Source organism: Macrobrachium nipponense, chromosome 15 (assembly GCF_015104395.2).
Source record: "Macrobrachium nipponense isolate FS-2020 chromosome 15, ASM1510439v2, whole genome shotgun sequence".
Classification (NCBI taxonomy): domain Eukaryota; kingdom Metazoa; phylum Arthropoda; class Malacostraca; order Decapoda; family Palaemonidae; genus Macrobrachium; species Macrobrachium nipponense.
The window spans coordinates 77,045,213-77,058,157 of NC_087208.1; the positions used below are offsets into that span (position 1 = coordinate 77,045,213).

General features: G+C 36.1%; 1 protein-coding gene across 3 annotated transcripts in view; it reads right to left on the reverse strand.

The window, feature by feature from the left end:
• Positions 1 to 12,945, reverse strand: part of LOC135195081 (glycine receptor subunit beta-type 4-like) — a 706,022-nt gene that overhangs the window by 100,028 nt on the left and 593,049 nt on the right. For all 3 annotated transcript variants that reach the window (XM_064221459.1, XM_064221460.1, XM_064221458.1), the window contains exon 6: positions 7,545 to 7,627. In XM_064221459.1, coding sequence (XP_064077529.1) covers positions 7,545 to 7,627 — 83 coding nt within the window. The remainder of the gene's footprint in view (positions 1 to 7,544; positions 7,628 to 12,945) is intronic.

Sequence of the window (12,945 nt, forward strand, 5' to 3'; positions counted from 1 at the left end):
CAGTTTAAGAGAGAACGGGATTAATGAAAACGGAAGACTTATAGGTAGTACTTAACTATGCTGAGTACATCAGAATAGTGTGTGTTGAAACGAGCGAATGTGAGTCCGGATCATGTATTAGGTATGAGACAGTTATGTGTGAAGTTTGACGAGGTGTGATCCGACCTCCAGCTTACTAGGGACGTGTGCAAGGTTTTCCACTGACGCATAGGTTGCAAACATTATATTCCTAACTTAACGTGAAACGGTCTTTGTAATTAATACTCATAATTAGTACTACTCATACTAACAAGAGATATCCCCTTGTTTCACTAAAGAAAATCTGAAAGAATGTGATATAACTTATTTCAAAAAATTTTCTGTACTGTTTAAAATGCACTTCATTAACCTTTTACAATTTTCATTCAGATAAATAAATCATAAATATTCTATCCTAAAAGTCATGTATCTTTAACCCAAAGTGAAACACATTTTTCAGACCTTGTTTAGGCTTTCCCCCACCAACAAGAGTTAATAAAGAGGCAGTTAGGGGAGTGTTGAGGATTACGATATTGTGAGAGGGATAAGACAAGGGTGTGTTATGCCTCCATTGCTGTTTAATATCTTTGTAAATGGAAGTGATGTAAGAAGTCAGAGTAAGGAAAATAGATGCAGGTCCAAAGTTGTAGGTTTAGAACGGTAATGAACGGAGTGTGGAATGATCAATGTTCATAGTTGACACAGTGCTGATTAGGGATAGTGAAGAGGCGCAGCAGAGAGTAGTAAGAAAATGTTTGCAAGTTTATAAAGCTGAGAGTACAAAAGAGCTAGAGTAAAGGTTATGAGTATAAATTAAAGTCAGGAGGATGAAACGGTGAACGTTATTATGGACGATAAAAAGAATGGAAACATCAGATTCTTATAGTAAGTATTTTGGGCGATGGGAGGATGAGAGAAGAGGCGAAGTACAGACTAAGAAAAGCACAAAAGTTGGGAGGAAGTGTGCATAGGACTAGAAGGAAACTTTTGAGTGTCAGTGGAAGCCAAGGTTAGAATGAATGCTGGAAGAGTTGAACCAGCTATTCTCTGTGGAACTGGAAAGTGGATGATGAATGTGAATAAAAGAAAGGAGGAGGCTGTGGAGATTAATTGCTTCCATTGTATTTGTGGTATATGGAGAACTAACAGGGTGGGAAATTTGGAGCTGCATAGGGTCATTGCTGGTGAAAGAATAGACCAGAGTTGTTTTTTTTAGATGGCTTATTCTTGCGGAAAGAAATGATCATATGTTGTGAAAAGATGAAGCAGTGAGGAAGTATTGGGAGAAAGGAGGAGGAGGAGAGGAAGCCCTATAGAGGGGTAGATAGATGGTGTGACAGAGGCACTTTCTAGGAGGGATCTCTAAATCCAGGAAATGAGAAAATGAATGCCTGATAGGTGTGAATGGTACAGTGCGTATAAAGGGACAGACACGTTTCTAGTTAGCATTCTCTGCAGCTGCATAAACATAAAGCATCTAGTATTGTGGAAATTGTCTGCACATGGGACTCATCCATGATTCAGCAGTTTTAAGCTTTAATGTGGTGTTGTTTATTGTCATTTTCTTTATTGTTTGGTAACCGTCTGCTGTTCGGAAAAACTGCGTATGTACTATATATTTGTGAGGGAGTTTGGCACGCTCGTGTTTCTAGTTAGTTTTTCAGGGAAAACTCACGTGGTATAACAAAGAAATAATATGCACAGAAAAAGCTGAAAAGATATTAACTTTTCTGAATAAATTATTAGGTATCATGTTTTACAGATATCAGTCATTTTAATTTCTTTGATGTCATTATAAATATTTCATTTGGAATCCAATCAATGCATTAGTGTGTTTAGATTTACTATGAACAGAGACACTTTTTATGATTGCTAAAAATGTTTTGAAACAAGAATATTAGATGAAGGGTTCTCTTACAGTATTGTGTCAAAGGAAATAAAACATTTCAGATTCTTTGCAATTAAAACCTTCCCACGTTAAGAGTAATTATTATATCTGTGCTGGGAATGAGAAAATAGTCCCTAGTGTTTCATCTTTATAAATTAATAAGAACTTGATATGTAATCATTTTTCGCATTTCATCATCCTTATTATTATCATCATCGTCTCTTAACACCATGTAACGCGAGAGCCTTCCTAAATTCCGCCACTTGACTTTTTCTTTTGTTTTCACTACACAAATTCCTTCTCATCTCCAGCAGTGTATCTCACAGTATTCATCGAAGTAGGTTTTCGTCTTCTAACACCTACGTTTGTAGAGAGGGCGGGGGAGGACATGATTGTTTATGACATATCGAAGACATCCCCTTCTCTCAATCTTCGTTGTCTTACCGACATTTAGAACTTCTGTAATTTCCCTTTTTGTATCATTTCTGTGTGTTCTTTAATAATAATAAGTATTCCAGTCAAATTGCTAATGTAAAATTGGCAAAATACTTTAAAAAGAGTCACACTCTTTTCATGATTTGTGTCCTTGTAGAAATGTAGCTCTTACTACAGTAGATTAAAGTATAATCTTACAAGTACTTTCCCATCAAGTTTAAGTCTGATAAACAAATCTTAATCAGGCAGCACTTTGTTTCATTTGCACTTATTTTGTTTCATTTGCGCTTATTTAGTCTTCCTTTGAATTCACACCCAAGAGGACCTGTATTGCCTATTTTTCCTAAATATTTGAAGGATTTAACCTCACTTATCCTTTCCTCATTTGATGTTATTTCACCCATTGTGCTTACTCTACCCTCATTAATTCTGTTAATCTGAGGTTTATCTATCGTTACTCCTATGTAAACCCTCTCTGTCATCTCCAAGCACCTTTGCATTTATAAAATCCGCAAGAAGAGTAAAACAGGACAAAAAATGCCATAATATTAATTGTAACACCCAGCTATTTACTGTAAAACCGTTTAAGTGAATCCTTTCAACACTGACTTTGCATAAACATTTTTCATGGATAATTTCAATTAGCTTTACACATTCAACAGTATTACCGAAGTGATGTAGGAACTACCATAATTTTGGTATGTGACACTGTCAAATACCTTTTTGTAGTGAGTGAAAATCATCAGAAGGGGATTTTTAAATTTCATGCACCACTGTACAGCGCAGCGTGTTCATCTCTTAAGTAATTTACCCCGTAGGGGGTAGTGGCGTCAGTGTACCCTACGTGGTGCACTGTAGGCATAACTTAAGAGTCTTTAAAGCGCCCCTTAGGCCGTTAGCTGCAGCCTCTTTCATTCCTTTTACTGTGCCTCCGTTCAGTGGATTTTATACCCGCCTACCGATTCGGTAGTCGCGAGTTCGATTCCCCGCTCTGCCAACGTGGAATCGGAGTAATTAATTTCTGGTGATTGTAAATTCATTTCTCGATATAATGTTGTTCGGATCCCACAGTAAGCTAGGTAACCAATTGGTTCCTAGCCACGTAAAAATATCTAATCCTTCGGGCCAGCCCTAGAAGAGCTGTTAATCAGCTCAGTGGCCTGGTTAAACTAAGATATGCTTAACTTTTTCTTTTTCTTCCGTCTGACTTTCCAACCTCTTTAATAATTGTTTCATAGTGTAACCGCGAGGCTCTCCTCCCGTTACGCCGTCCAAACTTTCTTACTGTCAATTTCCTTTTCAGCGCTGAATGACCTCATAGGTCCCCGTATTTGTCCTTTGTTCTTTATGCCTATCGAAGTATGTTATCAATTTCTTTCTCCATCCTATCTTACTCATTATTTACTCGATGCCTTTGCTGTCCCAAGCAGCAACTTTTCCATTCATATCAACTGCAATAATCCTCTTGTCTTTCTGTTGTATTTCATGTACAACATTGTGCAGTTGGCATCATTCATTGACTGCTACAAAAAATTGCGCTGCTTTTGTTTAGAATTTTGAGTCGAAATTTGATCGTGTACATGGGATAAAAAAGTCTATTTCCAAGTAATGTTTTATTTGTATACCAAAATATTTCTTAATTTCAGAGTATTTTTTGTCTAAATGTCAAAGTAAAAAAACTCCTCAAATAACAATTTATGTTTGTATGAGATAGCAAATTTACTTCCAAGTCATCTTTGGCTTCTACATGAAGAAAATAATTCGAAATTCACTAGTTAAATATCCTGGACAAAGCGAAGCTAAGCTAAAAATATTTTCCACGTGTTCGCTGTAATGTCTCCTTTACTGTATATTGAAATTGATATTTAATATCACACTGTAATAACATCAATTTCAACCTTGATTTCTTATCTTCGCATGCATCTAACTGGTGGCTTAGTTTTAGCTATACAAATCTAATTTTTCGAAAACAAGCTTTTGCAATTGTTCACACATGGCTACGAAGCCGTGTGGGGACCATAAAAGATTTTCTTTATGAGCAGTAATCATAGTTACGCCAAACCAAAGAGAAGGAACTGCAAACAATATGCAATATTTTTATTTTAAATTTGGTGCAGTGGACCGCTACAATGTTGGTTGTGTTCATTAAAAGACTGGGTGGGAAATGAAAGGTGTACGCGAAAACTAGTGATGAAATACTTTTGTTTGAATGGAAAACAAAAATAAGGAAAAAACAGAAGTCTTCGAAAGAAAATCAAAAGATTCGGTAACATTCTCTAAAGGGAACTTGGTACATTTCTGTTCTATTTAAAATGCAATGGTCAAATTCAGCCCCCTATTCATGCCACCAAGTGATCAGTTGAATTACATACCACTTTTTTTTATTACATTTTAGCAGGTGTTTGAACATTCTTTGCAAAAATACTATATATCGCCGTTGGTATGCGATTCAAGAAATCAGTTAGATAAAAAAAAATTTAGAAGTCCATTTCAAAGAGTTACTTTGAAATTTATGAGAAAGTAGCGTAAGTTGGAATTTTTCTTTTATATTGAAATGATCGAAATTTTTGCATATTTAATTCGTGCGTTATACTTACTTTACAAAAGACAGTCTTCTAAATTATGACACTGTATTGTCCATAGAAAGTTTAAGTCTCTCCTTAATTTAGTGCTTTCATTCACAAAGTTTCAACCTCCTGAATTAGTATGCGTATTATACTCGTCTGCTTCTTAGTATATTACTCTCCTTGTAGAGAGTCAGCCTCCTCCTTAATTAGTACATTATAATTCATTACAAATTGCCACCAGAATTAATTAGCACATTATACCCTCCTCACAATGTGTCAGACTCATTCATTAGAGCATTGCACGTGTCATACAGTATTAGCTCTCTTAATCAGTGCATTATACTCGCTTTACATAGTACCAACCTTTATATTGATTGGTTTATACTTGTCTTACAAAGTGTCAGCGTTCTTAATGACTAGATTATATTTGTTTTGCAATGTTGCAGCATTCTTAGTGCATTAAACTCGCCTAACCAAGTGGCAGCTTTATAATTAGGACACCCCTCACATGCTATCATTCCTCTTTATTATCGTATTAATATATCTGTCTTAATAAGGGCTGGTCTTCCAAGTTAGTCATTTTGCTTTTCTTACGAAGGGTCAGCCCTCTTTTAGTGCATTATACTCGCCTTGCCCCCTTGAATAATACACAGAATACTGGCCTTTTTAATTAGACCATTATATTCATTCATTAGTCTATTATGCTCATTAATTAGGACATTATGCTCATTAATTAGTTCATTATCCTTGACAAACAAAGTGTCAGTATCGTTGATTAGTATATCAAACTCGCCTTACAAAGCATCGCCCTCCTTAATTAGTGCATTATACTCACCTCGGAAAATGTAAGCGTCGTTGATTAGTGCATCATACCCTCCTTACAAAGCGTTACCCTCCTTCATTAGTGCATCATTTTCGTCTTGAGAAGTGCCAGCCCTCTTAATTAGTCCATTATACTCGCTTTACAAAGTGTCAGCCTTCTCAGTACTCTCTTCTCACATAGTGTCAACCTACTTAACAACCGTGTTCTACTCCCTTTACAATAATCAGCCTAAAGAATTAGATGTCTCACTCGCATTCGAAATGACCATCCCTCTGAATTAGTTCATTATAATCACCTTACAAATTATTATCCTTATACATGCGTTATACATTTCTTACAAAGTACCAGCTCTTTAATGAGCAGGTTATACTCACCGTACAAAGTGTCAGCCTTCTTAATTTTTTTTTTAATTAGTACGCTATGTTTGCCTTAATTAGCGTGTCGTACCCTTCTTAGAAACGGTGAAGCTCCGAATGAGTGCCTTATTCTTGCTTAGCATAGCAGCAGCATTCATATAATTATGACTTGGTTTTCTGTCCAGCTCTCTGATCTATAATAATTGCTTTGTTTGTAAAAGATGATGTACTATGTTAGAGGAGACGGCCAGTCAGGCCAAGAAGTGGGCACCAAAGAGGATCAAGTCACTAAATAGGTTTGGTTAGTGTAATTATCGTTAACTGTTTGTATTGCGCAGAGCTGAATTATCAGGTGAGAAAAGTATAACGTTTAACAACCAAAAATAGTTTAAAATATCTATTACATGTGTTTTAAAAATATAATTGTTAAGAAATTCCATTTTAGGAATGTGAAACAGGAACAAATGGTATTTATAGTGTCTTCCTGAAATTTGAGGTCCATGATCTCGAAAATACATTTTCTACGTAATTAGTTTGCACATCATAAAAGAAAGTATATAGAAATCTAAATTATTCATCAAGACTGATGGAGTTTTCAACCACAACTGAAATTTACCAGAACATCTTCCAATTATTTTATGCAAATGAACTGGAGAGCAAAGTGAGTCCTACTTGTTATTCATTAAATATATACAACGCGAGAAGCAGTTCGGACCATTTTATTAGTTATATTATAGATGGTTCCTGTTAATTGCATTGCTAGTGTTCACAACACTGTAGACCCTTTAGTGTAGTGAAGAAATAATACTGTGGCTTTATGTAAGAAAGGTAGAGAACTATGTGGTTTCACCCGTGTCCTTTCCTTTTTATAAGAAAAGTATGAATAATTGTTCATCTACCATCTTTGTTTTCACTTCGTCTACTGATGTACATAGTGTATATATATATATATATATATATATATATATATATATTATATATATATATATATATAGATATATATATATATATATCATATATATAGATATACGTATATGATGATAGTATCTATATATATATATTCCTATATATATATATATAATATATATATATATATATTATATTATATATATATATATATAGATATAGATATATATACTATATATATATATATATATATATCTATACGTATATGATATATATCTATATATATATATATATATATTATAGATATATATCATATACGTATAGATATATAGTATATATATATATATATATATATATATATATATATATATATATGTGTGTGTGTGTGTGTGTGTGTAGTGATGCATAAATGAGAGACTTCGTTTGCTTTGGAGTTTACATCTTTCATAAATCATGCTTCAAATCTACTGCATATTTTTATAGCTGTGTACAAAATATATACAACTACTTTTATGTCTGTTTATTATTTTAAAAAGCGAGAAACGACTTACAGCTTGCGATTTCCATGGTGCATATCTGAGAGTCCAGGGGAAACTTTGAGAGCTCCATCATACAGGCAAACAGCAATTTCAGTCTGAAAAGAAATAAAACATAACGTGTTACATTTTTGATAAGTTTTTTTCATTAGTATTAATGAATTAAAGTTTTTTGTTAAAGAAAACTACTTAGATGGCTTTGTCTTACCGTCTGCACTTTTTTCTCTCCGCCGTCAGATCTTACAAATGAATGAGGCTAGAGGGCTGCAAATTGGTATATTGATCATACACCGTCCAGTCATCAAACATACCAAATTTCATCCGTCTAGCCTCTGTGGTTTTCCTTTGATCTAAGGTTAAAGTTAGCCATGATCGTGCGTCCGGCACCACCGCCATAGGTGCCAAAAACACAGGTCATGACCGGGCCTGAAAGCGTCATGGGCCGCTGCCGATCCAGGGTCACGGCTGAGAGTTTCATTTAATCGTGCTCAGTTCTTATTCGTTAACAATATTCCATACAAACAGAGAAGAATTTAATGAGAAACAACAAGGTGTGATCCGACCTACAGCTTGCTCGAGATGCGTGCAAGATTTTCCCGTCACCCATAAGTTGTAAAAATTATAGTCATAACTTTTAACTTGAATTAAGACATGCTAATATCTACGGTCAAATTCGGCCTTGTTTCACCAACGAAAATTAAAATAAATATACTGTATTTTATATTAGAAATCATTTTTCTCTACTGTTTAGCATCCACATTATTTATTTTTTACATTTTCATTCTAATAAATAAATCATAAATATCCTATCCTTAATATACTACATCTTTAATTCAACGCAAAACCCCTTTTGTCAGACCTTTTCAGGCTCTTCCATAAAGGTGCGTCCACACGGTCGAACAATGTCCGACGGACAAACATTGTTACCATATCATAGGCGAAGCAGGATGACGTCATAAGCGATGTAACCATGGATGTAGATCTGGCAACGAACTGTGGTACCAGATGAAGTTGTATACCAATGTTTTTACTTTGCTCACAAAGCAAAGACCGGCAGACAATTGTTAAATGGTGACAATTTTCGTCCGTCGGACATTGTTCGACCGTGTGGACGCACCTTAAGACTCTCCTCCACCCCAACAAGAACAACAACAATAGAGTAGTTTGTAGGCTTAATGCGAAAATGCACACGTGTCGGCACTTGCACACACAATAAAAGAAGATGAACTTACTATCAGGTGTATTTTCGCTAACTCGGGAAGGAAGCCTACAAACTACTTTGTAGTTTGTAGGAAAGGTCTATGGAAGAGCATAAAAAGGTCTGAAAAAGGTGTTTCGAGTTGAGTTAAAGATACAGGAATTTTAGGATAAGGTATTTATGATTTATTTAATGGAAATGTAAAAAAAAATGGATAATGTGCATGTTAAACAGTACAGAAAAAATGATTTCTAATAGGATGTAGCATATTTATTTTAATTTTAGTTGACCATAGATTTTAGCATGTTTTGATTTGTGTTAAAAGTTAAGAATAAAATATTTACAACTTATGTGTGAAGGGAAAATGTTGCACGTGTCCCGGAAAAGCTGGAAGTCGGATCACGCCTTCTTTTTCACCAAATTGTCTGGACTTCAACTGTCCTATTTTCGTGACAAACAAGCAAAATATGCACAATTGAAAGACAGACAAAATACATGGACATGCAACAGTACATGATCCAAAATGTCAAATTGAAAAAAAAAAGAAGAGGAATTTAATCATACTGAGAGAAGGTGTACCTGTCAGTGCAAGAGTATTGTTATTAGTCATTCCCATATTTTATGACTTCTCCAGGTATGAATTATAAGAGCTAAAGGGTCTTGGTTAATGACTATGTGGACAGCAGTGTAAGGGTATATTTGAAGATGAATTCTAATTGGCTGATGGACATATGGGTGAACTGCACATCCTGGTGCTCTCTCTCTCTCTCTCTCTCTCTCTCTCTCTCTCTCTCTCTCTCACGTATGATAATATGCAAGTATTTGGTTCAGGTCAATCAATATTTGCTTCATTGGTCAGCGTTTTACCGGGACAAATTCCATTGTTGTTGGGTGAGCAGTAGACATTATGTAATTGGATGATGTCTCCACGTCAAGAGAGGCCATCTGTAGGTAAATGGATGCAGCTTCTTGTATAATAAGCCTCTACTATTTTCCTTCGCCGTAATAGACCTTGCTTCTCAGCTAAAATTGTTCCGCTTTAGGTCTTCTGTTTCATGTATATGTAGTATGCTGGAAAATGTCGCCGTCGTTGTATTTCAACGTTGATGCTCTCGGGTATCTGTTGTCGCTCAACTAACATTGAAAGGTTTAGGAAGTGAATTCCATAATGAACGCATACGCTTATGTTGAACCCGGTTTTTAGTTTTCTGTAAAAGAAAACTATTGGGATGGCTTTGTCTGTCCTTCTGCACTTATTCTGTCCGCCGTCAGATCTTAAAAACTACTGAGGGTAGTGGGCTGCAAATTGTTTGTGTTGATCATCCACCCTCAAAAAAAATTATTTTATTTTTAGATTAAACTAGCCACGATCGTGCGTCTGTCACCGTTACAGGTGCCAACAACGCAGGCCACCACCGGGCTGTGGCTCCTCAAAAGTTTCATGGATAGAGAGACTGAGGGTTTCATGGGCCGTGGCTGAATTTCATAAAGCATTATACGCTGTACAGAAAAATCGATAAATCGATTTTTACTTGTTTACTCGTTTTCTTTGGGGATGGTTATGTCCCTCATAAATGAGTTACAAATGGGTTGACATCAACTTTTGGTGGCTGGAAATTCTACACTGGCCACAGCCGGCAAAACCTCTGAGAACTTTGCAGTTTGTCTCTCATGGTAGATGGAAACTGGTCTTACAGCCGTAGCCTTTTTTTTGTTTTTTTGTAGCGTAGAAGTTAAATTTCTCCTTAGCTTTAGATTCCCAGCAGGGAGTTAGTGCCGTCAGTGCAACTCATGCGGTGTACTGTAGGCATTACTTAAGGTTCTTTGCAGCTTCCCTCCGGCCGCTAGCTGCAACCCTTTCCGTTCCTTTTACTGTACCTCCGTTTATATTCTCTTCCCTCTAACTTTCCATCCTCTCCTAATAATTGTTTCAGGGTGCTACTGCGAGGTTCCCCGTTGGCCGGGTGGACTTCGCGCTCGGCTCGGCCAACGCGGAACCAGAGGATTTTATTTGTGGTGATAAAAATTAATTTCTAGATATAATGTAGTTCGGATCCCACAATAAGCTGTAGGTCCTGTTGCTAGGTTACCAATTGCTTCCTAGCCACGTAAAAATATCTAATCCTTCGGGCCAGCCCTAGGAGAGCTGTTAATCAGCTCAGTGGCCTGTTAAAATTAAGATATACTTAACTTTAGCTACTGCGAGGTTATCCTCCCTGTTATACCTTTCAAACTCTTCTGCTTTCAATGACCTCAGGTCACAGCGATTGGCCTTTGTCCAAAATTCTATATTCTATTAGCAGCATCAACCGGTTACGATTCTACCTTGTTCCCTCTTGACAGACCTCTCCTTCCTACAGTGTCTGAATGTTCTATTCACATAACCCCAACGTTTGTAGGTCTCGTTGTAGCCCCCTTCGAATTCAGGAATTTCAGACAAATATGGCTGTTCACATTCTTCTGTGCCGCGAAACTAAGGTCGGATGTATCATAAAAGACAGGCACTATATCCTGAAGCTCCTAATCGTGTTGAATATCTTATTCTGTACATGTGTGAATATGGAGGGTATGCTTTTCCTATAAAATATCATTTCTTTCTTTAGAGCCATATACAAGGCAAACAAAACGACTAATTTTGCGTTGGAGGAGAGAGAGAAAGAAATTAGCTTCTTAAGACGTTTTCCACGATGTCCGAGTGTTTGGAACCACAACGGGGATGTTAATTTGATTTTAAAGGGGTCAGTTTGAGGACGTTTAAACCAAGTTAATGGCCTTTTAGGCTTCCTCCACGTGATTATAATTATAAATCCCTACAGGGGCATCAGGATTTTAAGAGGTGATTAGGTGGGATATGGCCAATAATAGGTAGGGAACCACTGGTTTAGATCTTACCCAAGATTACGTCAGTGGTTTAAGCAATAGGGAAGCTCATGTACAGGATTTCTACAAATATTACAGAACTGATTTTTCACAACCTTTAAACGAGGTACTTTTTTCTTGTTACAGATTGCAAATGACATTAACTCCGCAAGGGTTTCATCGCTACAGTGGGTGTATGAAACTTATTCGCGGACCTGCAAGTCAATGACAGCGTTATGAAAATTTTGGATAAGGTATGTTTTCTTGGAGATGTACTTTTAAGAAATACTAATCATTTACTTCATAAAGTGGAGCTCTTACCCTACTCAGATGATGAAACAGTTGCCTTTGGTCTCGGAGTCGAGAGCGTTGTGAAGAAATAATGATTTATTGGTAACAACAACAATAATCATTAATCAGCTAAACGAGACTACTACTAGCACATATAAAACTGTGATTAATATTACAGATGATGCTACAACGATAAGAGAAAGTTAATTAGCGCGTTGAAATCAAAAGACTTTCCTCGCACAGTTCATTTGTTTAAAAGTAATGTCAGTGTCGTCTTTCCAAGTTGTATCATCACTTCCAATAACAGATGATTGATAGCGTCGAGGTTTTTTTGTTTGTCAAGAACGCAAACAATATGCAGATTACGGTTAAATTATTCATTGACTCGTCCAAGTGTTCAGCAATTTTACGGTGAATATATAACTTATGGAAGATCCATGATGTAATTTACACACACACACACACACACACACACACACACACACACACACACACACACACACACACAACACACACACACACACATATATATATATATATATATATATATATATATATATATATATATATATATATATATATATATATCTAATAAAAGGAGCCCATAAAAACACCTGGAAAAAGAATTTGAACTAATTCGCAAGCAATTTTCATCTTTAAAGTATCCTGACCATTTAATTGAGAAAGCAATTCAAAAAGCAAACGTAATTTTCTACCGACCCCCTAAAGACAAGACCAGAGACACACCCAACAATAAAATAAAAATTCCTCACCTGGAGACGATTAAAGAGTAACGCACACCCTTGGGAAATCCACCCTTTTGCATTTACCTACCCAAACACCTTAGCCAAATCCCTGATTAACGTCCAACAAAAGACATCTCCCAAGGACTCTGGGGTCTATGAGATCCCTTGCCAATCTTACATCGGATTTACAGGTAAATCACTTCCCCAGAGATTAATACAACACAAACGGTCAGTTAGGTATGGACAACAGAACTCGGCTATTTTCAACCATATAAATGAACATAACCATAGAATAAACTGGAATTTGTCACGTGTAATTTAT